We start from the raw sequence: 27,281 nt of genomic DNA on the forward strand, positions 1-27,281 counted from the left end.
ATGGGCCAGATGCAACTCAGTGAGAAGAAGGTTTATCATGTGAAAAGTCATGAATGCAATTCAATTTGAGATTGAATTCAGAAAACCATATCTCACGGTTTATCACATGAAAACTCTATTGAAGTATATGGGAAAAAAACAGAACTGAATTTGGAGAAAAGTTTTTTCTCCTCGAATTGAATCTCGTCCATGACTTTTCACGTAATAAACCATGAGATAACTTTTTCTTACTGAATTGAATCTGGCCCAATATGTAGAACAGAGCCCACATACCTGAACTAGCATTTATATAGCACCAACAGGTTCCACTGGACAGTAGAATAGAAGGGTGAATGTTTATCGAAAATACAAAATACATGCATTAAATTACTGATACAGGAGGTGAAGAGGAACCTGATTATATTAGAGCTCACCATCTATACGGAGTTCTAGTATATACTTGTTTGATGATGGTGACGTAACTAGACGTATAGAGGAAAAAGATCCCGCTGCATGGGGGGGAGGTAGGGAACAGAATTCTTCATGTGTACCAAACTTTTTAAGTGAGACCTACTTTTTTGTATCCCTTTAAATGCCTTCCTTGTTTTTTAAAAAGATATGTCTCTGAGTTTGTAATATAAACATTTTTTTTTTAGAAAAATACATATAATGATAAATCCATGTGTGTTATAATATACTAGAGGAGTATGCTAACTAACCCCAAAAACAAATGTGGCTAGAAATGCCATATTTTATATACTGCACTTATTGAACCAGCCTAAAGGTTCAACATCTCTATAATAGTAGTGATCCAGGCCTTTAAATTTGTCACAGGAGTTTTCCATCTTGGATTTTGTTAGGAGTGTCATTGACACTGCACATGCTCAGTCTGCTTTCGGAAGCTTAGGGATCACTGCAAATCATCAAGCAGAAAATGACATTTGCATGTAATATAAATGTGAATTAACTACTAATTGTAATGTATGTATTATGTAATGCTCAACTGCCTTGTGCATTTTGTTCAGTGTTATGACATACTTCTTTTTTCAGCTTTATTTCCCCTTTTGATTCACTATTATTCCTTCTTTCTCAAGAGGGTTTTTTCAACTTTGCAGATCACTACTTTCATCGTGAGCATTTTATTTACAAAGTCATGATTGCAAAAATACAAAACAAAAACAAAGCTGAACTAGAATGTTACATATGGAGTCGCAAACCCAGAACAAACTCCAAGGTTCCTGTCTAAGCCCACTCTTCTGCCTGTAGAAGCTGCTTTTGCCTTTGGATGGGGCCCTCCGCTACTCAGATGCTGCCAGGTCTTAATGCGGGAGAACAAGGGAGAGAGTTCTGGGTGAGCAAGGGAACCGTATGTGTAAACAGGAACGGAGAGTAGGAGCGTAGTCAGGGACAGGCCGGGTCGATACCAATCAGGACAGTACAGCACAAAATCGGAAGGCAGGAGCATAGTTCAGGTCAAAGGCAAGGTCGGTACACAGTAAGCGGTAACAGACAGGATTCAAGAGAGTAGTCAAGATACAGGCAAAAGATCAGGACGGGCAGCAGACAAGGCTTGGTCAGGGTCAGAAACTAGGGAGAATACAATATAAACACACCCAGGAACTATGACAGGAGTGCCCATACTTTATTAATGCGAGGTCTACTTTTAGTGATTATGTCCAATTATGATCTAGAAACATAAAGTCATTGTTAGCATTGTATTCCATGCTTTACTACATATGTATTAATGGGAACATTTATATTGCTATATTTAACAAACTACTGTATTTCTCATGTAACCTTAACATAATAAATATCTGAATAAAAAGCATGAAATGGTAGGGTGATTTAGACAAGCTGTTTGTTGACAGTGTCTTGGGATTTACTGATCTCCAGCTAAAGGTCTACTGGTAGATCCCGATCTACCTTTTGGGCAAATTCAAATTCCCTTTGAGAATAGACCTACGTTGGGCAATGATCACTAGTGTGTGTGTGCCCTTTAAATATTTGAATTTTCGTGCCGTCGTGCAATGATGTCACACGCCACAACGTTACCCGGAAACGGCGGTGGACAGGCATCATTCTGTTATGGACGCAGGTGGAAGATCACGGCGGGAGTCCCATTCTTGGGTGCAATGGGGACTTGCACCCCCACTAGACCACAAGGTACTTTCTTTACATAGAACTTACGAGCCAAACTTATGCACCCCTGATTTTGGTCTGTGTTCTCAGGCATAATAAATAAAATGGGGGGAAGAGGGAAACTAAATAATTCTCCCAGATGATATAGACACAGTGCAGAGAGCAAAACACGCTTCATTCATTGTAGGAAGGAAGCTCAGCAATGAGTGATGGTTGTTCAATTATACAGCGGCTCACTCTATTCTAGTTACAAAATGTAGCAGTTACAGCTGCCGCTGCCACTGTGGACCTTATCACTTCAGGGACTCCTTCAGCTTCTCTTAGTTTCCTCCATAATTAAGGTCAACTCCAAAATTTACTGGATAGCCCCAGTTTGTAGCTTGTTGCTGAGAGAGGGTTATATCACATGTAACCAATACCCATATGACAGTGGCAAATGTGATAGTACATGCCCCCTGTCAATTTTTTAAAGATCTCAATAGTACAGCATAATCTGTTGATAGCCAATAGGCAACTTTGATGTCTATGGAAATGTCTGAGTCAAGGTAAGTTATATATGCATATAATACACAAGAACCATGAATACTTTTGAAAATTATATCCTTATAAACAGTGCTTAGTGATGTCATCGGTTATAATCAGAGCTTAATGATGTCATTGCTGTCACATGACTCACTGGGGAACATACAGAATAAATGTATAATATCTTATAAATGTATATTATTTAAAGTTACTGAAATATATTCTTCTTGTAAATAAAACTGAGCCCATGCTATGGGCATTCTCAAAAATATGTAATATGACAGCTAATTAAATTGAAAAATAAATAAGTTTCCATACACAAAAATAAAATGTTTTAGCATGCAACATATCCTTGTGAAGTGGAACACAATGTGCCACATTCCAACTTTTCAAAAGGATCCACATGGAAAAAAAAAGGGAACACCCAAAACCACAAAATATGGTTTTTCTAAGCTGTAACTAGAGCTCACTAGTTCTCTAGAGCTCTCTCTGCTGGTACTTTTGCATGTATTTCTATACATTGTTATTTATATAGAGCTACTGTGTATGCAGCACTGTATATATCTACAATAAAGTAACAGTACAACAAGGGGGAAAAATACTGCAATAAACACAATGACAACATTTATGTTAAGAGACACTGGAGGAAGGAAGCCCTATCTGTAAATAAAGTGCCAAATTAGATATGCATTGTATGTGCTTTAATCATGAGTTTCTTGCTTTCTAATTGTGCAAGGCTGCAGAAACCATTGGCCCATTAAGCAGATATAAGATAATAAAAGAGTGCTTTGGAGCTGGACATCTGTCTAACTTCCATTTTGCCTTGTGTTCTTTGTTGTCTGCTGAGACCTTTGTAGGAAAGGTTTTGTTTTTCTTTTTTGCAATCACAGTGGGTTGTTGTCAGTCCTGTGAGAGAGGACTGTTGATTTAGTCTGGAGCCGAGGAATAAATGCACAAAATGGGAATGAAGATTGGTATGTTACAATGTGGAAAGGCTTTCTGTATTATTACTTAACCCTTTTAGGTTAAGGTCACACAAGGTGATTCGGGGAGATTTGCGACTAATTGCCTCTTCGCCAGTGGGATGGCACTTGTGGCGCTTCGTTTTCCAAAGTCGCCCGAAGTTTCTTTGTGAGGCAACTTTTGGCGACTTCAGAAAATGAAGTGCTGCGAGTGCCATACTTCTGGAGAGTTTTTATTATAGCCGGTGGGAAGGCAGGGGGAAGCAATTCGGGGAGATTGTCATCCAGAAGAAGGGCGGAGACACACGCTGCTATTTCAGGAGATTAGTCACCCAGCGACTTATCTCCCCGAACTGCCTTCCCGCTGGCTAGAATCTAAATCATCGGCGGGATAGCACTCGGAGCGATTCGTTTTCCGAAGTCGCCGGAAGTTGCCTCACACGGAAACTTCGGACGACATTGGAAAACAAAGTGCTCCGAGTGCCATCCCACTCGCAATTTAGATTCTAGCCTGCGGGAAGGCTTTTCAGGGAGATTAGTCACCCGAAGAAGAGGCGATTTGACGCCAGGCGAGTAAATCTCCTCTAATCTTAGCATGTGCCCTTACCCTTACAAACAAGGGAAAGTTGTGCTCACCACTATTTTTTAAAACCATTAGGCGGGGGTGCAATGAAGGTGTGACCACAAAATACATATAGTCAACTACAAGAGGTCCTCTGCACTCAACCCATTATCAATATATTTAAGACAGCGACATTTTGTGCATACTGCTACTAAAAAATGCCTTACCCTTTAAACAACACAGGGATTGTTTGTCCATATATTGCAATATATTTAAGCTGGCCAACTACGTCAAAGTCATCCCATATCTGGCCAGTCCTACGCTTAATTTTCATCTGATTCATTAAGAATTCAATTGCTTAATTATACATTTTACAAAGGGACTAAGTTTTACCTGCAACTTACTAGCTGCTTTCAAAGTAAAACTCCCAAACTTGGCTGCCCTTTTATTAGACACCAGTGGGAACACCTGACTATAGCTGGGAAGGGTGGGAGCTACAACATGGAGCTGGTCACTGCTCCTGTATAACTATAACAAACAAGGGAAAGTTGTGCTCACCACTATTTTTTAAAACCATTAGGCGGGGGTGCAATGAGGGTGTGACCACAAAATACATATAGACAAATACAAGATTCCTCTGCACTCAACCCATTATCAATATATTTAAGACAGCGACATTTTGTGCATACTGCTACTAAAAAATGCCTTACCCTTTAAACAACACAGGGATTGTTTGTCCATATATTGCAATATATTTAAGCTGGCCAACTACGTCAAAGTCATCCCATATCCCGCCTAATGGTTTTGAAAAAATAGTGGTGAGCACAACTTTCCCTTGTTTGTTATAGTTATACAGGTGCAGTGACCAGCTCCATGTTGTAGCTCCCACCCTTCCCAGCTATAGTCAGGTGATCCCACTGGTGTCTAATAAAAGGGCAGCCAAGTTTGGGAGTTTTACTTTGAAAGCAGCTAGTAAGTTGCAGGTAAAACTTAGTCCCTTTTTAAAATGTATAATTAAGCAATTGAATTCTTAATGAATCAGATGAAAATTAAGCGTAGGACTGGCCAGATATGGGATGACTTTGACGTAGTTGGCCAGCTTAAATATATTGCAATATATGGACAAACAATCCCTGTGTTGTTTAAAGGGTAAGGCATTTTTTAGTAGCAGTATGCACAAATGTCGCTGTCTTAAATATATTGATAATGGGTTGAGTGCAGAGGACCTCTTGTAGTTGACCCTTACCCTTACAGTCTTAGAGTGATCAACATGCTTAATATGAATTTAGAAATGATGTATACTTTAGTCAGCATTTTAGAAATCCTGTATCAGTTTTATGTCATCTTATTTTTGTTCACCTTTGAGTTAACTTTTAGAATGTTATAGAATGGTCAATTCTAAGCAACATAGGTCTTCATTATTTATTTATTTTCAATAGTTTTTTTTAATGATTTGTCTTCTGATTCTTCCCAGCTTTTAAATGGGGGTCACTGATTCCAGCTCGAAACAAGTGCTCTGTAAGGCTACACATTTGTTGTTATTGCTACTATTTATTAATCATCTTTCTATTCAAAACTGTCCTATTTGTATTACAATCTCTTATTCAAAACAATGCATGGTTGCTAGGGAAATTTTGACCCTAGAAATCAGATTGCTGAAATTGCAAACTAGAGAGCTGCTGAATAAAATACGAAAAAACCCAAAACCACAAATAACCAAGAATGAAACTCATTTGTAAGATGTCTCAGAATATCACTTGCTACATCATACTAAAATGCTCAAAGGCGAACAGCCCCTTTAAATACTTGATTTCATGGCAGGATATCTAGGTGGTACAGGTATAAGACTTTTTATCCAGAATGCTGGGAACCTGAGGTTTTCCAGATAAGAGGTCTTTATGTAATTAGTAAAATATTAAACCCAATAGGCTGGGCCTCCAGTAAGGATTGATTATATCTTCGTTGGGACCAAGTACAAGATACTGTTATTACAGAGAAAATGGAAATTGTTTTTAAAAATATAAATTATTTGATTAAAATGGAGTCTATTAGAGATGGCCTTTTCAAAATTTGGAGCTTTTTGGATAATTGATCCCATACCTGTATATCAAATAAAGCTAATGCGGTTGTTTGGTACCTGTGCCAACAATTAGATCACAGGAATACCTATGCATGGTTATGAGGATTGGATTCACTCATGCATTTTTAGTAGGGATGCACAGAATCCACTATTTGAGATTTGGCCGAGTCCCCGAATCCTTCATGAAAGATTCAGCCGAATACCAATCCGCATCCTTATTTGCATATTTGCATAGGCAAATTAGGGACGGGAAGGGAAAAAGTGGGAACATTTTTCTTTACTACTACTTATTTTGTGACAAAAAGTTGCGTGATTTCCCTTCCCGTTCCTAATTTGCATAAGTAAATCAGGATTTGGATTCAGTTCAGCCAGGCACTAGGATTCAGCCAAATCCAAATCCTGCTGAAAAAGGCTGAATCCTGAACTAAATCCTGGATTTGGTGCGTCCCTAATTTTTAAGCACGGTAAATCCCTCACTGATCCCCTGAAATATATTGGTCAGACAGGTTATCTTTTTGGTTCCACAATTATGCCAATATACTGCTGACTTGGGCTGAACTGGCTGTGTCAGCAGCTCATGTCATCCTTTGCATGGCCACCTTTAAATCTATTTGCTAATCTTAAATCATACAGACAATCTCCAACAAAAGCTTCAGCGGATCTGATCAATATTCTTCTACAACTCAGAGGGTGAGCTCTAGATTGTAGGGTTTGGTAATAAAAAAGAAATGCTTAAAGCACAGGTGGCATATAATAATTAATATTAAGAAAGTGAGGTGGCTATTAGCTACAGATTTTAATATATTTATAGATTTTTCATTTGGCACCACTGTTGCTGTTCAGAAACCTTGCTCAACTCTGATGAGCTACCAAAAGAGCTAAACCATTCTGTTCATCTGCTCTAACTGTACTTTTGAACCCAGTGAGAAATAGCTAGGAGTGCACATACTTTACTAATGCGAGGTCTACTTTTAGTGATCTTGTCCCATTATGATCTACAGCCATAATATCACTAGTATCATTCTGTTCCATGGAAAATATGACTTAAATATTGATTTATGAGAAAATGTATATTGCTATATTTAACAAACAATATTTCTTATGTAACCTTAACATAATACTTATCTGAATGAAAAGCATGAAATAGGAGGGTGATTTAGACAAGCAGTTTGTTGACAGTGTCTTGGGATCTACTGATCAGCAGCTAAAGGTCTACTGGTAGATCCCGATCTACCTTTTGGGCACCCCTGGCTTATAGGGTTTCCATGAACAAAATATAAATAAAGCATAATGGAGCATTACCAACTAATGATATAATTTTTAATATTCATAAAGGGGTAGAGCTTAATTCATAGTCTTTTGCTGTCTCTCGGATAACTGTGTTGTGTAAAAGCCACAACCATTAACAAAAGCAGTGAAGATAAAAAGCTGACCACAATAGTGATCTCCTAAAAACACTTCTATTATTAGGCGTCACATTTTAATAACACTTTAGCACAGATTTAAGTAAAAGCTATGGTGACACTAAAAGCAAATACTTAATAAGAGTTGGGTTGAATACATATTTATCTTTACCTTCTTCTTCTTCTTCATTGTCTTCTTCCTCGGGAATGAAGTCAAAGCGGACAGGAACATCTGCATCCCTTGCTGAACCCAAGAGTGACAGACATACAATCTCTCCATCAGGGCTCATTATCAAGCTGCCCATAGAGTTATTCTTACAGCACTCTAAAATAATACAAAGTATGCAGTCAGCGATGTGAAACATATTAGTTACATTATAGCACCAACATGATTCAGAAACTATGGCTAGAGGCAAACAGAGGACAGGCCAACAGACAAATTCTCATTGATTTATGCCATCCAAATAAAAAGTTAATTTTGATATATCAAAGATACATTTTGTAATTTCAAGGAACATGTGATGATTTAACTTTTCAACATTTTTCCATGTGAGTCTTTTATTGGGCAATTGTGATGTTTAAAGGATTAAATGGACAGTCTTTTTCATAGATCAGTAATCAGTAGCAACTAATTAGTTATTTGCTTCAATTAATCTACCTGAAGTAGACCAATGAAAGTAAATTGACTACTATACTTCACCAATGTAAAAAATATCTTTGTTGAGACAAAATTTACACTACAACTGAATTGTCCTTGTACTAACCTCAACCATAAACATTTTACACGCATTAGCATTAAGTAACCAGGAGGTAGAACAGTCAGGATTTAGCGCTCATTTACATTATGGTCATCAGTGCCAAATGAGTTTGCACAAATTCACATTTATTGTCACCTCTGCTCCTTCTCAGACACTGCCTTATTATCTGGCATGCCAACGTCTCAGTCAGTAAATTACTCATTGGCAAGTAATGCCATAATCCTTTTAGATAAATCCGTCACAGTGAGGTCAGAGGAATCACCTCCCTTATCTTCTAGGGAAGACAAACACAACCTCACACTGAGAGGAAGTTCACCAGGGAAAAATAATTATCTAATCATATTAGAAGTTAGAGCTACCGTCCATGTTTACAACACCACTACTCAGCAGATGCAATCAAAATCTACAGCGGAATTGTACAAAGTACAAATATGGTAAATTTGCACAATAGATGTGTGTGTCTCTGTTAGTACAGGCTATAAGAAAACCCAAGGAATTGTATGTGGTATGAAGAGTGACCCTGTTTAGTCGTTGATGGCTCCAATGACATCATGCCATGCCCCTTTACTCTTTTATCATCAGGCCCCTCTTGGCTCCTTTTCAAGACATAATATACACAACTGGAGCTCTGTGGGAGGTGATGAGGAGCATGTGGCCACCCTGCAGTAAGACAACTGCTGCTTAGATTGGCTAAAACACCATACTGAACAAGTGAAACCTTTACAGAATCTTTGGAGAAATAACACAATTGGAAAATACATTTATGCTGAGCTTTTAATGTCATAAAATAAACTAAAGGTATGCTGGACCTTTAATTCCCAAAAATACAAATGCTTTCATAGATCCTAGTATGTTGTACAAATCTGACTGCCAGGCCACCATCAGAAACCCACCCTGTAAGTGAACAATATTTGTGATCCCTTGAGACTTATTTAACAATAACCATGATGTGTTCAGTACAAGTCTACCTTCCATCCAACATGACAGTGAAGGAACACACAGCAAGCCTGATATCCAGAGATCCACATAAACAAGCATTCAGTGCTGACAGAAATCTAGCTTGTGCAAAAATAAATAAATCATGTATTGCAGGTCTACATAGCACACTTTTAAAAGCTGGAGTCTTACCTTTGAGTTCCTCTGGTAGTGACCCTCTTATAATTCCTGTTGGTAAGGTCTTCGGCCCAGTCGAGTTGCTATTACTCATGTTGGTCGCCTTTAAATTTGCCATACTGCTCTGGTTCCCTGGTCCTTTCTTTCCATTTATAGGGGGTAGAGATCCTAGTGGTGGGGCTTCATGCATGAGCAGGAGATCCCCATCTTGAGAAATAATCACAGACATTTTAGATATTAATTACTAGAAATGTAAGGCATGCTTAATTACTATGATCATTTCCACCTAAAAACAACCATGTGAAGGGGAGATCCAAAATCCCCCACATCAAAGAATCCAATATGGGGTTCAGTGGTGGAAAAGGAACCCAAATGGTAACATACCCCATTGGATTTTTTGAGGTCTGTGACTTCAGTTACTTGTCCTAAATGTAATTGTGAGAATTATTGTTGGGAATTTTGAATAGCACCACCAAGTAGTGGCTATATAGACTATATATTTAGTGACCAGCACATGTATTTTGTAAGTTTATTTAGTAAAACTTGTTGTTGATATACAATATAAGTTTGTGCCCCTCTGTATTTCATTTAGTATTCTACCGTCAAAGGCCAGTGGTAGCAACCAAATGTTTATATACATTAGATATATGTGTGTCTTAAACCTTTTTGGTCATTGGACTTCAGTTGCTTCCTAACCTTTTTTGTGTTGCCTAGTGTGTGTCTGCTTTCATGAGCTATAGTAACTGCTGATGATTTGGCAAAAGGTTCACTGTGTTCCTGTCAATTCTGAAGAGTTCATCCAAATCTAAAAATTGCTCACATTACTACGTTACTAGGTTTCAGCAACTGCAACCCTAACTGTGAGGCTTTGCAGCATGGAAATAGTTACACTGAGATTGGAAAAAGGTTTTTACCAATTAGTTAAAATAAAGTCGCTTCACTTATATTAATAACTAAACAAGACTTAACAAGATTTTTCTTTTCAATAAATATATTTTGCCTAAGGTTTTCACACCTAACGCTGGGGTGCTAATTGGATTACTCTGTAAGGAACCATTGCACAGACTTTTCCAGTTATGCAGTAATAAGATTTTATTCACCCATCCCAAAGAAGCCACAGAACACGTTGCCTTTGCAATGTAATGCATTACAGGTTATGCTGCCATAACATTTTGAAGAAATGTATATAACATACATATATATATTTCCACGAGACTGGAGCACTCATGTATACAAAAACAGCTGCCTGGGTGCAGTATTCAAAAATTATGTAGACCAAATACAAGACTTGACTTGGCGCCTTTTTTGTGTTTAAATATTGATTGTTGTTTGCACTGTGCACACCACTTGAGGAAGGCTTCAGTTTAGAAGCCGAAATGTCGAAATAAACAGATCTTTTTTGCACCTTTAAGAAGTCCTGAGAGTGCGGTTTTTGTACAGTATTTGGTATATATATATATATATATATATATATATATATATATATATATATATATATATATATATATATATATATATATATATATATATAGAACTCCCACCTGTGTTGTATGTATAAAAGTGGTGATATCTGTTTATGAACAAACTTTGTTTACACAAGTAAGAGTGAGTTTCCTTTAGTCTCATACTCTAGAAATGCAAGAAGTAAGGTAACAGTAAATCTACTTGTTGACAGCTATAGCATAGTCTTTTCTATTGGAAAACTTATATGAGATTGTGGAGCCATAACCTGACATGGCCTGTGCATCTCCAGTCTAAATTTGGTTTTTCTTTACTAATGAAAAACAAAATGTGCTACCTGCATGCTGATGTGCATTCCACTCAATGTCCATCTGTAGAGTATTAATTTTGTTCTCAGGTAACCGCATATGAACATCTTCAGCCAATGGTGGAACATCTCTATTTTCCTTAACAATATCTTGACTCTCTAAATAATCTTGAGTGGATTCTAAAAAAAAAAGGCAATGTTGAAACATGTGACACACATCCTTGACTTAAAGGTCCCCATGAACAGGCAAATAAAAGCCATGTATAGATTAAGTCGGCAGCTTATTGGGCAGGGTATGGGGCCCTCTGATGGGCTTTCCCGATCGATATCTGTCTGAAAGTTGGCCAGATGTCAATTGGGCAGGGCTTATTGTAGCTCCATCTGGCCCATAGTGGGTGTGGACCCGGGTGTGATCACAATCCCCATTTGAAGGTGGCTCACAGGTATAAAAGGTTGGGGATCTATGTATAACTTTTAATTCTCCAGCACTAATCTTCTATCAGTCATTGCAGGTCCCAGGAAAATTGCACATGTTACATACTACCTGCTCTGTTGGGCTTTTCCTCTTGTTTTGGCTGCTGAGGTTGGAAATGAATTAAGAGAGGGATAACTAAAAGTTCCTTTGGTGGATCAGTTGCTTGGCATCTCCTCTTGCGTTTTGGAGCTCTAGATATTTCATCAAAAATTGGGGGCAACTTAAAAGAGTCCCGCTAAGAAGAAAGAAAAAACAGAAAGAGTATTATAACCTATATAATATGCCCTGTTGTAAGTTGTACTTTACCACACTGGATGACCAGCAATTTTCCTTATTTAGTGTTTGAATGTTACTTGATAGTAGATCACAATGTAATTCTACTACCGCACACCTGTAGTTCACCAATCCTGCAGTTGGTGGTGCGTTCCTTCCGTTGACCCGGCCAGGTCTCTTAGCAACCAATGTGTATAAGAAACGGAACCGCACACACACTGATTAATGCAGTCGGGGAATATCCCCTTTTATTCAGCCACCAAACATCAACGTTTTCGGGGGAGAAGGGTGGGTGTTCCCCCCCGAAACGTTGATGTTTGGTGGCTGAATAAAAGGGGATATTCCCCGACTGCATTAATCAGTGTGTGTGCGGATCCGTTTCTTATACACTTGATAGTAGATCCACATTTTCAGGACATTAATATACTGTATGATGTGTCTGTTTTAATCGGTGACACAACATACAACAGCTACTGAGTGTGACCAAGTGATAACATTTTTAGAGGATAACCTTCCCTCCATCAGATGCAAGTACAGCTAGCAAACTACCATAGATCAAAATGTGGTTACCGGTATATTGTTGGTTAAAATTGATAGATGACACTTTAGGTTGCCACCTTTCAATATGAAATCTAATACTTGAAGCTAAACTATGCAGGTTGCAAGGCTGATTGCTTAACTTCTCTGAAGGTAAGGTCATGTTAATTAAACCAACATCCATATGCGGTGTTTCTATCTAGAAAATACAGTAAAATCTGGACACATATTAAATACACATCCTGCAGATCAGGACTAATTAGTCAATACAGAATTATATTGTAGACTACACTGCAATTTCCCCAGCGACCAGAGCAGTACCTGCCCTTGTCGCTGAGATATTGCCTTTTTTGCCTGAGGGGCCCATGCTTCCATGTCGAATTTCATTTGTGTCCAAATTGGTAACATATTGATTGTATCAATGTGGCTTTGAATTACTGTATGTTATGTCAGCATGACAATGATCAGGATTCTGAAAACAGTATAAGCAAGCAATTAATTGTTTTTAAGTCAGTTGCTTGTGCAATGTAACATGCAAAGAAACCCCTTGAAGTCTATGGCTTCCTTGCATCCATGCCCTCCTGATAAAGGTATCAGCTTTAAAAAATTTATCCATTTTTTTTTTCATTTTTTCTAAATATTACAGTAGATCAAACTTTTTGGATTCTGGATCAACCAGTTCAGTTTAGAATAAATCAGCTCCACATAATAGTACCAAACATCTATGAGTATGTTGATCCCCAAAATGACTTTGTCCTATAACCTTATTAAATACTTGTATCAGGTAACTGACCGACCTGTAACTGCTCCACCAACATCTTAAACTTCCACCATAAATTAAATTTACCTTTGTGATGGATTCCTTTTTTGCTCCAGTATCTGATCCCACAAATTGGGAAATAGGTGGCAAGAATCCTGCCTCATCTGTATCACAAATACAGAACAGCATTTTTTAATGTAAATCAGCACATTCTTTTTCCATAATGTAGTTTTTCCCCAGAACTCCAGTCTAACTGCACCTGACAAATGTCTCCATGTATCTTAAAGGTCCGCCAGTGTATGGCTTCTTTATCTAAATGTTTTGTTTTTAATACAAAAAAAAAAATATATATATATATATCCATGACTAACGTATGTAAAATAAGATAATGACATAGCACCTTTGTATGTCCTGGGAATAGTTAGTTGTACCCAAATACTACCAACTACATTTACGTCATTTCACCAGAAGTACAATATCATGGCAAACAAGTTGAGCTTTCTAACCTTCACTGGTTACTAACCTTGCTGGAATTTCCTTCTTCCAGTAAAAGGCCCACCATAAAAAGTAAAGTGAGGCTTGACTTGAGTTGCTTCAGAAATATTTTTCTCTAGAGATCCGTCAATATGAAAAAATGGATGTTGAGAGATATCACTTGTGACTTCATTGTTAACTTGACTGCTTTCCAGTTGTTTCCCCTGTAAGAGCGATGGGGTAGTTAAAAAACATAAATTAAAGTTATACAGTATATACAAAATTGTATTTTCAAACTTTACATTGAAATTTTCCAGCATGGATTTACCATCAATAACCTCTGTTATGTATGGATACTGAAATCTAGAGGGCATGTTCAGGGCTTATTTTTTTTCTAAAAGTTCTAAAATAATAACTTTTCCAATGTTTAAACTGCATAAAAATGCATAAAAAATCTTACCCATCCACTATCGCAGTGCCTTCCAGTGACCATTAATCTAGAAAAATGTGTGCTTGAGTTCATCAACTCTTAACATTTAAACAAAGCTCCTTTCAGGCCACGGCTAAACACTAAGGGGCCCATTTACTTAGCTCGAGTGAAGGAATAGAGGAAAAAAAGTTCGAATTTCGAATGGTCGAATATGGCTACTTCGACCATCGAATGGGCAACTTCGACCATCGAATGGGCTACTTCGACCTACGACCTTCGACTTTGAATCGAACGATTCCAACTAAAAATCGCTTGACTATTCGACCATTCGATAGTCGAAGTAATGTCTCTTCAAAAAATTCTTCGACCCCCTAGTTCGCCACATAAAACCTACCGAGACCTTCCCCATAGGCTTCCTAACAATTTCCTGATCGAAGGAATATCCTTCGATCGATGGATTAAAATCCTTCAAATCGTTCGATTCGAAGGATTTAATCGAACGATCATTCCTTCGATCGAACGATTATTCCTTCGAAGTCGAAGGATTTTACTTTGACGGTCGAATATTGAAGATTAATTAACCCTCGATATTCGACCCTAGGTAAATGTGCCCCTTAATTTTTACTTAGCATGAAGAACCATATAACTATCTCTATAACTTTCTGAAGCCTTTACTGGTAAACGTGATTTACTTTTAATTTTATATAAAAATTACATTTGTGTTGATCCCAAAAAGTATTTCAATAGACACAAGCATAATTATACATATTCAATTATCTGGAATTTTAATTTAGTTAAAGAAGCTTGTGGCACATTCTAATGAGAACTAGTATTGTAACTTGATCACGATCTTCAATCCAGCGTCAGGGGCAGATTGCAGCATACCCCAGACACAAGTAAATGTTGAGTAAGAACTAAGGGGGATAATCTTGCACTACTCCTGCACTTGATATTGATGCAATAGCATAAACTTACAGGCAATGCAGTTATTAAAAATGTACAGTGGTGTATCTATAGAGGAAGCACGGGGAAGAGATACAGTTTCCAAATATATAATACTATGAAGGTTACTGTCAAAGATGTTACTGTTCTTGTGCTATATCCCACCTTCCTTCTCCATGTGTTCTTTCTTTTATATGTATCTACAGTATCTGCATCAGAACTCTGTAGTGCTTCTATATTAGTTACTGGAAAGGCCGACTTCTTTTTCCGAGATTCTTCAGCAATATCTACATCATGGACCAATTCTTCTTCATTCTCATTTTCTTCTTGCACTGGGGTAAAACGTCCTGAGATAGTAAAACATTTTAATTTATATTCAGATCTGTTCTGAGGTCGATTTTTACTTTTAAAGTTTGAGGGAAACCAAACAATATTTTTTCCTAATGAAACAGATTGCAGTTATAAGCAACTTTCAAATATCATCAATTACCAATGTTTTTAAACTAATTTCTATTCTCTACCCTGCTGGTTCTGACTTTTGAAGCAATGCAGCCTGACTTCTGTCATATAGTTTCAAGAGAGTGCAGAAAAGTATTAAAAAATTCTGTTTTCAATTGCAGTGATATTTAGGGGGTTATTTATCAAAATCCGAAAATGTCTGATAATTACATAACACATCTTCCGAAAAATTTCCTGTGCAAGGAAAACAATCGATAAAATCATGAAAAAATTCGAATCATATGAATTTTTCGGATTTGATGCCCGGACATCTGCCGTTGACTTCTGCATGAACTTGGCAGGTCTGAGTTGGAGTACTTTTTTATTCAGACTTTTAACACCGTCAGGGTTTATTAAATTCCAAAAAATTCAAGTTTTTTTTTCAGTAAAAATTCAGATTGTATAGTAAAAAAAAAACTTGATTTTTTTGAGTTTTTGGCATTCGGACTTTAATAAAGAACCTCCTAAAAATAATATCATTGTGTACAAAATGAAAATGTCTATACTTTATATCCACCAGCTGCTTTAAAAAGTAGCTTTTGGTGTCATGAACTGAACAATAGAAAAAATGGAATCTGAAAACTAAGAACTGGCAGCTGAGAAAACATTATCTTTCAGCAGCAGCAGTGAGCAAGTACAATACTTAAGAGGCTTTCAGCCAGTTCTTCTACCATGAGGTATATAACTAAAGAAATGAAGAAATGGGGCTCCATCGGGGCTACCAATAGCTTATTTGACACCCCCTGGGAACTTTTTTCATGCTTCGGTTGCACCCCAAGGTAATAAGTTGAGGACTCCTGCTCTAGCTCATGACTTGGCCTTCTGTCTATACTAGACATGTCTGAAGACAAGAACATAACATTGCTGCTCTTAGACCAGAAATATGTTCTAAGTACCTGAAGTGGTGAACAAATCATCATGATTCCAGTGAGGGTTGGGATGAGGCAGAAAGGCAGATGGACACTGATACTTTAGGGGTACAGACGACAGATCTTGATGCCTCCTGCCGCTTGCTGCATAATTGGTTGTGAGCGGTTGAAGTCTCACAGAATTCCTAAGGCTCCCTTTAAAACCCAAACAGTGATATCAGCACAAGGATTGCAGTGACTAAAGGTCAAACAAACCTTCTTTAGGTCATGTCTTTAGGGTCACATACTAAGACCTCTTAGATGATTTTCTAGACAATACTTTCATTTCCTATAAACAAATAATGTTAATAAGAGGCAAAAGAGACCAACAAAGTTTGTTTTTAATTGAGGACAATATACATATGTTGATAATGTGTTATTTAGTAAAATTCTAACAAAAAAACCCTTTATTTTGTAATTTATTTTCTTTTTACATCCTGTTTAATATAAATATTCTCTTATGCTTGTTTTTTTTTCTGCAGGCTTTTTATACATGCCTGGCAGTAGGGCCAACCATTATATCTACTGGGAATATTGCTTCCAATCTTTCAGCACTGTATTGCAAGACTGATTTGAAAAGTTACCAACATTTTAGGTCGTCAATATTTATCTTATGATATAAAAAAAAACGATAGAAATCCTGCAAAACGAATGCAATGAATGGATTTTTTTTTTTAAACGAATTAACCTTCATATTGTCACTCTATCCGCAATTAATATACCTTAATTAATTTCATATAAGTTACCTGCTTGCTGCAGGTTATAAATTGTGCTTGGATCCCATGTTTCAAAGAGACGGATGAGATATCTCTTGGGTGAATACCCGGGTCGGATCTGTCTGTCATTTTGGGTCTCTTCTTCTCGTAGAATATGCAGATATGGCTGCTGGTCACTGCTGGTTTTCTGCAGAAAAAGACAGGCAATGCAGAGATGTAATAATTAGTGATAGTCACTGTATTGTAAATATATATTTGGAATTTCAACAGCTATCTAGCTGCTAGCATTCAATTTACCATAGCAACTAGACAATTGAATGATAGACTGCAAGATAAATGGGAGTCTTTCTGAACAATGATATAAGTGATAAAGGATAACTTTAAAACTTTAGTCTCAAAAAAAATAGGGGTCAGGGACCCCCAAGAACCAGACAAAATTTTATATTGCGAGCTTGACAGCTTGAGGCAGAAGAACTATTAAAAAATAAAAAATGAGGGTCAACTTCAAAGTTCCCAAGAATAAATATGCACAAACACATAGACATAGATATAAACACAACAAAATAATAAGAAGTTATAAATTCATAAAAATTTTTCTATCTATTCACCAAAAACCCATAGAAAATGAAGGGTAATATATTTTTTGGACACAACAATTACAACAGATTTAACAACTTGTTTGTCTATAAGCCAATAATTATACATTATCTAGTATTAGTCTGATTACAGATGATGCAAATGATTTTCATTTTGTGTTGCAGCCCTGCTTGCAATTATCTGCTTTAGGGTAAGGGCACACTGGGGAGATTTAGTCGTCTGGCGACTAATCGCCTCGAATTTGCGGCGACCAATCTCCCCGAACGCCTTCCCTCACTCTGTGCTGGCTAAAATGAAAAATCACCGGCGCTAATCACATGCGCCGATTTGTTTTCCAAAGTCGCCCGAAGTTGCCTCACGAGGAAACCTCGGGCGACTTTGGAAAACGAATCACCAGGTGACTAAATCTCCCCGAATTGCCCAGTGTGCCCTTACCCTTAGTAAACACAAGGGTTATTCTAGGAACCACTATAGGGATCTGAAAATATTCCCTGCTGGAAGCAAGTCAGTGAAGTCAGTTCAGCATGTGAAAAGGGAAGCTTTTATGTGAAGTCAGTGTGTAAAATTGTTTAGACATTTGGAACCTATTTGTTTATATGGATAAATATAGATTTTGGAAAACGTTCCTAATTCCAGGGTCCATGTAACATAGTTAACTGGGGGCAGCATAATGGCAAAATTGGGCACAAACCTCCTGTAATATTCCACTACTACTTTTAAGAAAAGCCTTTACTTTTTTTGTGTCAGGGTTTGAGGCCAGTTTGTATGCCTTTGATCTTGTGTATCTAGTTCTTAATTACCCTCTGGCAATTGTATAACCCAGGTAACAGGCTGCTTCTAACTAACTGGCTGCTTAATACTGCCTAAAGCTGGCCATAGACACAAAGATCTGATCGTAAGAATCAAGGATTCGTATGATTTTCGGACCGTGTGTGGAGAGTCCCGTCATTTTTCGTCCGTCGGAGATCGGTCATTGGTCGATCGGACAGGTTAAAAGATTTCTGTTGGCTGTGGGTAATATCTCTGCGTGTATTGCCGATCGTACGATTTTCAGTGGGAGACTGTCACCAGCTTTGGTTGGACATAGATATTGTACGATTGCTGTCAGGGGCAGAACATTGCTGATCTGTTCTTTTCTACTTTATTTGATCGTAATGGTTAGTGGCAGGTCCGGAGATGGGGAAGTCCGATGATATGATGATATTTTTTTGTGTGTATTCTCTTTTATTCCATCAAAAGCACCTTTTCCATTTTCCAACAAACAATAAAATCGTGTTACAGCACAGACATTATCTTTACATTTTGATGAAATTGTAACATCTTATTGTTTATGTTCTCTTCCAACAATAGTACATATTTTAATTTAACTTAACTTATAACTTAACTTGTACTGCTTTCTTTACTTTCGACATGTTAATCTCTTGTAGTGTTTAACCCTTCAATTTCATTTCTCTTTCTATATTTTTCCAGGTGGATGTTTCGAGGTCCCACTTTGTGGTAAGTACTAACTTTGTTATTTTGTTGTTATACCATGTCCTAATGTTTAACCAAAGGGGTTCATGTATATTTTTTTACACTTGAGGTATATTCTCTCCAGGGCAGCCCAATATCAGCATAATTAATATAGTTATTATTTATAGAGTTAGTTCCTCCATTAAACAAATATCATTTATTATTTGTAACCATTTTTCTTTATTTTTTTTTTGCTTCTCCATAATTGGGGGATTTGAGTTTTAACAGCTATAAGAAGTTGTAGAAAAATGTAGTAAATCTTTTTTTGCACAATTTTCCGGTTCGTATTTATAGAAAAATAAAATTGCTGAGGGGTTCCATTGAATTTGATCTCCCAATACTGTATTACAGAACATACCTCTATAACCTCTGACCGTTAGGACTGAATTAGAGGGCATGTCACCCAAATATGTTCTAATGTCCTCAGATGTTTTTCCACATCTCCAGCAGGCATCTCGGTCCATTAGTCCCATCTTTTTAAGAGCGCCTGGTGTTCTATACCAGCAGGATAGTAATTTATATGAGGATTCTTGTAACCTATTGCTTATTGAACATTTATTTACTCTCTGGAATATTCTTTCCCATTCAATTTCTGAAATGGTGAGGGTATGTTCTGTCTATTAGAATTTTATATTATTGTTTGTGGGGGAAACAACAGTTTCCCTCAAACCTGGAAAGAATTTACACCTTTATTCTCCCCCACCACTAAAGCGTGGACTCATCCCAAATCTGCATTAGGGGAAACATAGAGATAGGTGGCCTTAAGTAAGTAGAGGGTATGTCATACAAACCAACCTGATTAATGAGTAGCAGTGATCGACACACAGGGGATCACCAGAGAATGAAAATTCGAAGCAACTCTCTGGTGTATAATAATTACAACTTCCAATACATTTTAACATTGTTTAGAATTGTTCAGACTTTTAAAGCAACAGTCCAGGATCATCACTGGGTGATATTTCCTCATGTTTAAGGTGTAATTGTAATGCTTCTTGTCTTCTTGAAACTCTGAAGAACTCTGAACAATGTCCTTTGCAAGAAAAGACAATTTTCCTTTAAAGGGGTTGTTCACCTTACAAAACTTTTTTTAGTTCAGTTGTTTTCATATATTTTACCAGAAATAAAGATTTTTTTTCCATCAATGTTCTATTCGTAACCATTTTTCTAATATTGAAGTTTAATTTTTTCAACGTCTTTCTGAAGCAGCTCTGGGAGGAGGTTACTGACTCTGTAAACTGTTCATTAAAGGCAGTTGTTACAAGTGATACAATAGTTGCTAATATTCCACAGATGCTGCTGAGAAATCTATCAACTAATGTAGAAAATACTAACAGTTCAGAATCTGCACATTACTCAGCTGCAAGACTGAAACACCAAATACAGGAACAGCAAACTTTAAGCTTTCATTTTTGAAAAAATTGTCAAAAATAAAATATGGGAAGCAATTGAAAAAAAATCTTTATTTCTGGTGAGCTACAACTGAACTGTAAAAAAAATAGTTTGTAAGGTGAACAACCCCTTAAATATGGTGAATAGTGGCAATGGTTTACCAGCCCAGAGGTAGGATAGAGCTGTCATCATAAAATTACTCTTTATAATTCTATTTCTAATTCTGTTTGATCCCCTTTCTGGTATCAGTGGCTTCCACAATGGCAATTCCACACTTGGCTCCTGTTTTGCAAAAATGGTCAAACAAAGACATGAGTTGCACATATGCATCTATTCATCTGTGGAAAATTTACCTGACTTTAAATATGTTCCCTTTGGCACATCAAAGAAATAATTATTGTTGAACTCGGATGACTAGCAATAAACTGAAAAATAGTTTAGAAATACAGTATATATCAGTATATAGAGATAGATAGATGTATATGTATACATAGAGAAAGAGAGGTCTACAGTATATTTATAATTTATAAATAATATATAAATGTATATAATATGTATTTACAACATTTCCTTAGGGTAATATCTAAGCTTTGGTCCAGTAAATCATTTGTGCTGAAAGAGTAGCCAGTTGCCAAGCAGAGACTGTTGGGTTTCCAGGATATAGGCATGCCAGAGCAGGTCAGATCTACCCACCTACTGTGTTTCAAGAACATTACTTAGCTTCTCACCAGGCCCACACTCTGTTGTTCAGTATGCGTAAAATTCAGAGCTGCATGAAAATGCATAATTGCACATGCTGGTTAACAGAGCAGTCAAGCATCAAGACTTCCAAAGATCACAGCAATTCAGAAGGGGCCTGATTTTGCTTTAGTTTAGTTTTATTGGAATCACTGGAAAATTGTAGGGATACTGTTGTAGTGATATATTACAGTGATATATTAGTGATTTTTGCAGAGACTATGGACTCATGTGGATAAGCCTTGGTGAAAAACACAGAAAATACTAATTTTGGGGATCCTAATGGCCCATTATTCTAGAATGAACATATTCTAATCTAAAAACCCTGCCCTACTGCAGGTCAATGTTTTAGGTATGACACTTTGAGTGAATTATTAATATGGTTGTAGGACCTCTTCTTAAAAATTGATTGCAATTAGAATAGGAGCAAACTTTTTGTCCAATTTCTGCCCCTGTTTTTTTAGCCTTGCAAACACTGTATGAGCCATGGGATCTGCTATTTATTTAAGTTGTTTAATTCCAAAATTGTTTCAGTTAAAAATGCTGAAAACACAAAGTTGTTATAATATATTTTACAGTACTACATACTATTTCATGTCAATATTTATTTTAAGGTGGGCATACATGGGCTAATAAAAGCTGCTGATCTGGCAGCATACTGGCAGTGAATGACGCCCTCCAATGGGACTACCTGACTTATATTTGAAGAAAATCTGCAAATGTTGATTGATCCGGTTTTTCTGTTGTGTCCTCATCCCAACGGCCTGTATCCCCGTCATTGTGATCTGGGGACCACAGGATTGGATCAACCCCACCAAACAGGCAGATCTTTCAGTGTATGGCCACCTTTACGGTTGCAAAAGAACATGACCAAATACTCATTTGTGTTACAGACAGGACATTCAAGTGGAAATTGCTTTTGAACAAAGCTCAGATATGGCGGACCCTTATTTTTTATCAGCTCAAAAAACTTACATTATATTATATTATATTATAGTTTTAGCCAATCTGCAGCCTTCTGACCACATTTGGGCACAGAAATGTGTAATTATGAATTTTTGCCCCAAAATCCAGTCTGTGGGGCAGATTTACTAAAGGACGAAGTTAATAACGCTAGCGAAACTTCGCTAGCGAAAGAGATAGACTCTAGCTGTACTTCGCTCCCTTACAACTGGCAAAGTTGCGCTCTGGGGAATGGATGTAACTACGAAAATTCACTAAGATGTGGATTTTACTAAACATTACCTCTCGGAGGTGCTTTCGCCACCTCAGACCAGGCGAAGTGCAATAGAGTAGATAGGACTTCCTCAAAAAATAGTTAAAAATTTTTCTAAGTCCCAAAAAACGATGCTGACTTTTCATTTTCCAGGGTGATAGGCTGCAAAAGAGCGTAATTTTTTAATGGGGAACCCGGCTTCCCCCCTACATTTCCTAACACATATAAACTATACACTGGGCTCATGTGTAGGGCAATATAACAACTCTATTTTATTTTATTAAGGTTTCCTGGGCTTGTGTAGTGTGATGTATTGGTTGCAACATATACGTCCATTCAACTTTAACTTCCCGCCGTATGCGAATTAGCCAATGCTAGCGCAACTTTGCTTCGCTTGCCGCAGTAACGCTAGTGCTACTTTGCCAGCATTCAGCGCCCTGGACGCAATTTTGCATTTTAGTGAATTGGCATTGTCCTGGCGAATCTACGCCTGGCAAAGTGTTGCGATGTGAGCCAAGCCGTCGCTGGCGAATTTTGGAGGTTAGTTTTTTGCCCCTGTGTGTTTGCACCCAGGCCAGTGCAGAGACACACAAGTGAGCAGAGGCCAGTTGATCTATGCAGAGATGATGCCAAAAGCCCCTGCAGCTTGAGCCAAAACTCAGTGGACAATGAAAGAAGAAGGCAGAAAGTTTTGGAAAATACTGTATCATATAATCCTGTGTACTTTGACATTCTGAACCCAACATACTTTTCATCACTTTATCTACTTTGTATCTTCCTGTTAGTTCACTAATAATTTTTACCTGTTTCCTTCCATAAGCTAAAATGGCTTCAGTCAAATCTTGCAGGGTGTTAAGCTCCAGCTGAAGCTTATTCCGTTTTAACCGATGGCGTCTCTGGACCCATTTGTTGTTTACTCTGTACCACCATGGCAAGGCTAGATCTTCAGAAAATAGAACTAAGGCTCCTTTCTTTGTGCTATAGGTTTTGGGAGGAAGAACTTCCCAGAAGCGATTTGAAGAGTATCCACCACGCAGAAATCTCTTGGTCTGAAAATTGTTATAGGACCTCCAGTTGAAGTAGTCCTGAAATAATACATATTGTTTTGAGCTGGTGATTCTCACAAGATACCTCCCAATTAAAACAGAATTAATAATTTATATACTTTATAATTGCCAATAAAAACATTTTTAAGGGAGTCTTCAAACAATTTTTATATAAGTTCACTTACATCATTTATTGCAGTATTCAACACTTTAGATGGGTTAATGGGTGAATAGGTTAAAGTTTAACATTTCCCTGATGCACATTCATTAATGCGGCATACCAAAGTAAGCACACAAAAAAAAGGCATTTTGCCTTAATGAGATGATTATTTGGGCCTGAACTAAAGTAAGATAGTATTATCACCCCTTGGTACACATTTAGTTTGGGAGTGGAAGAAGGTTACATTTTTTTTCCTGACATGAAAAGCAGCTTTTAGCTTTGAAAATGACTTGTGATTGATCTGTTTCTTGATGACCTCAGTATCTCGTAGCCCTACAGTCTGTGGCCAAAGTGCACTTGGATGGATTTATCAAGTGTTGCAGAAGGACTGCTGAGGTTTTAGACACAAATCCCTGACAACAAATGGAGCACATTTATCAACTCATTAATCACACTTTGTACATGCTGATAAGGAAGAAGGGCCAACAAGTTCCATCTGTCCCCACAAAGTCTTTTTATTTAAAGATGAATCAATTTACTTACAGGAGCTTGGTCCTGGAGTGTGCTTCAGAAACACTTCAACATTAGGGCAAAATGGTCAAAGAAATGTGACCATTTGCCCAGGCCCAGACATATAACTAATATAATTCCTAGTTCTTCTCCAGGTCTGTCAATAAGCTGGTTTCTGCTACATTGTTTCCGGAGTCATAACAGAAAGAGCAGATAATGTAAATGGCTATAGAGATACTGCTTGCAATGGCAATAGCTTTAATTGATAAATAACTTAAAAAACACAGAAAATGTTTTATTTTACTATGCAAACAAACAATTTTTGCATGGGTATCCCTTCAAAAGGCATTTATACCTTCATATAGTTCAGGTAAGGCATTTATGATATGTACACATGCCTCGAGTCTGGAGCTTGCTTAAAGCTATCCTCAGAGGAGAATTAAAATCCTGTTGCTTTCTAAACTGTTGCATGGACCCAGGTGTGTGAACCCAAAGAAAGATGGAAATATTGGTGAAAAATCCGTTAATTGGCAATTTCGTGAAATGAGCTGATGTTTTATGTGAAAATTCTAATTTTTGAGCTTATTTTAGTGTAATTCGACTAGGGAATAGTGCAAATTTGATTTGAGTTTTAAAAAAATTTGAAATTCAAAATCTTTCATGTACTGTCCCTTTTTAGAATTCAAATTCGACTATTCGCCATCTTAAACCTGCCGAATTTGTGTTTTAGCATATGGGGGAACCCCTACAGTCAATTTGGAGTCTTTTGGTGGACTTTTGAAAATCTAATTTTTTTTGGAGAAAAAACTCGAATCAAATTCAATCAAAATTGATTCAAGTTTGCGGGTTGATCCTATTCACCCAAATTTAAAAAATTCAATTTTTTAAAATAAATTTCTATTGGTAGTTTTTTCGAATTTCGAGTTCATGAGAGTTTATGGGAGTTTTTATAAACTCTCATAAACTCTAAATTCAACCCTTGATAAATCTGCCAGCTTTAGGAACTGAAAAAGGCTATAAAAAAAGAAATTGGGCTTAAAGCCAGTGTTGACTTTTGACACTGTGTTTTTTATTTCAGTGCCCCTTTATTTCTTGGATAGTAACAAGAGGCCAGTGAAGGTTAACCTGCCATTTCCCTAGGAAACAGCTGCAGTGTTAGAATCAGCATAGGACTAGGGAAATTTCTAGTGTGGCACTGGGGTGGATCAGGCATATGTGGCCTGCAACTACAGTATGTGATGCAAAACCACGGTGTGAATGACCCCTTTATTCAGAGTAAACCCTACAGCAGTTTGTAGGTCCAGGGCCCATTGCATCAGCATACAAACTAGTGTAGTACCATCATAAATGATCCTAATACTTTGTTAAGCAATCATAACTCTGTGCCAAACATCTCACCTCTGGATCATAGTGGACTTCAATCTTTTCTTGTGTGGTTTTGACCACCTGCGCACTCCCTCGGCTCAAAAGGGACAGATTTGACATCTTTCATGGCAGAACTTCACCAACGATCCTTCTCAGAAATCTATTCCAATTCCAGCAGGCAAAGCAGTGTGATTCCAGGGCCCCGCAGCAGTGCAAAGTGATTCAGCATGCTCCTTCAAGGACTTGAAACATTTAGATGTCTTACGAGAATAATAATTTGTCAGCTTCCTGCTTAGAATACAAGTTGTACATGCAAGAAACAACCTGCTTGTATGTTTCTAAAGCCTGTTGCTTTGCTTACTGTTCTCACACAGCTTTTGTTGTCATTCCTGCACTGGTTGCTAGCCTGCACCATTTCCAAAGTGTTTTTTTCTTCTCATACTCCTCTGTGCTCCTCATTGTTAAATGGGATTGTTTCTATTGTTGCCTTGGCTGCAAACAGGGAAATCAGGATGCCTGAGAGACAAAGCCAATACCCAAATATACCATAGCTTTCTAAAAGTGCATATGTAATACTTACTGAGCTATAAATACAATTAGGGGGTTATTTACTATTACTCTCATTTTTTTATTTAAACAAAGTCAACCACACTCCCTTCCACGAACTGAACTCATTTATCAATCATTTTTCAAGAGAAAGTCGGAGCGAGAAAACACTGCAACAAAATTAAACGTTAATTCTTATTGTACAATTGACGCTCAGAAAACTCGACTTTATTGAATTTTTGCTAAGAAAACTTGACTTTTTCTTATTATTGGACGAAAACCCAGACTTTATTGGATTTAACAGCACAGATCACAATGTTAAGAAACAACTTCAGGGACATTTGCCACCAACTTCTACATAACCTCGACAGGTTTGAGATGGAGTATTTTCAGATTTGGATTTTTAGCAGCTTTGGGGTATGATAAATCTTTAAAAAATTTAGTTTTTTACCCCCACGAAAAGTTAAAATTTTCCCCTTTAAAACATGGACCAGATAAATTTTAGGTTTAATAAATGTGTCCCTTAGAGTCATGTATCAAGTTAGCAGTATTACACAAATCCACTCTGCAGAAAGTTTATTATAAATTGGTCTGCCTACAACACATAGAATATCTTGCTTTGTTGCTCTTTAGACATAAATAGAGGTGCGGGAAACAATTCAGAAGTTTAGAAATTCTGCAATTTTTGGAGGTGTACCTTTAACAAAAAATCAAATATCAAGGCCAACATTAAAAAAATTAAATATATTAGAATGCAAGAATCCATGATATAATAAATGATTTTCTACCAGGGATGCTGAATTGCACTAGTGCAGTCACCAAGAGCAACCAATCAGAATTTGGTTTTGAAGAGACTACTAAAAAGATGAAAGCAAAGATTTAATTGGTTGCTATGGGTAACTG

The 27,281-nt window shown here is 37.2% G+C and overlaps 1 protein-coding gene across 4 annotated transcripts in view; it reads right to left on the reverse strand.

Moving 5' to 3' along the window:
* Positions 1 to 26,299, reverse strand: part of LOC108701456 (uncharacterized protein KIAA2012) — a 60,169-nt gene extending 33,870 nt beyond the window's left edge. The window contains exons 1-11 of one of the 4 annotated variants that reach the window (XM_018236170.2): positions 25,866 to 26,299; positions 23,555 to 23,836; positions 17,330 to 17,486; positions 16,572 to 16,739; positions 15,343 to 15,524; positions 13,855 to 14,029; positions 13,419 to 13,495; positions 11,828 to 11,996; positions 11,317 to 11,466; positions 9,534 to 9,725; positions 7,820 to 7,972 (exon numbers count right to left, since the gene is read on the reverse strand). In XM_018236170.2, coding sequence (XP_018091659.1) covers positions 7,820 to 7,972; positions 9,534 to 9,725; positions 11,317 to 11,466; positions 11,828 to 11,996; positions 13,419 to 13,495; positions 13,855 to 14,029; positions 15,343 to 15,524; positions 16,572 to 16,739; positions 17,330 to 17,486; positions 23,555 to 23,836; positions 25,866 to 25,952 — 1,792 coding nt within the window. In that variant the 5' untranslated portion in view covers positions 25,953 to 26,299. The remainder of the gene's footprint in view (positions 1 to 7,819; positions 7,973 to 9,533; positions 9,726 to 11,316; positions 11,467 to 11,827; positions 11,997 to 13,418; positions 13,496 to 13,854; positions 14,030 to 15,342; positions 15,525 to 16,571; positions 16,740 to 17,329; positions 17,487 to 23,554; positions 23,837 to 25,865) is intronic. The other 3 variants (XM_018236172.2, XM_018236171.2, XM_041576371.1) reach the window with 3 other exon arrangements.
* Positions 26,300 to 27,281: the final 982 nt, after the last annotated feature.

Source organism: Xenopus laevis, chromosome 9_10L, assembly GCF_017654675.1.
Source record: "Xenopus laevis strain J_2021 chromosome 9_10L, Xenopus_laevis_v10.1, whole genome shotgun sequence".
Taxonomy (NCBI): Eukaryota; Metazoa; Chordata; class Amphibia; order Anura; family Pipidae; genus Xenopus; species Xenopus laevis.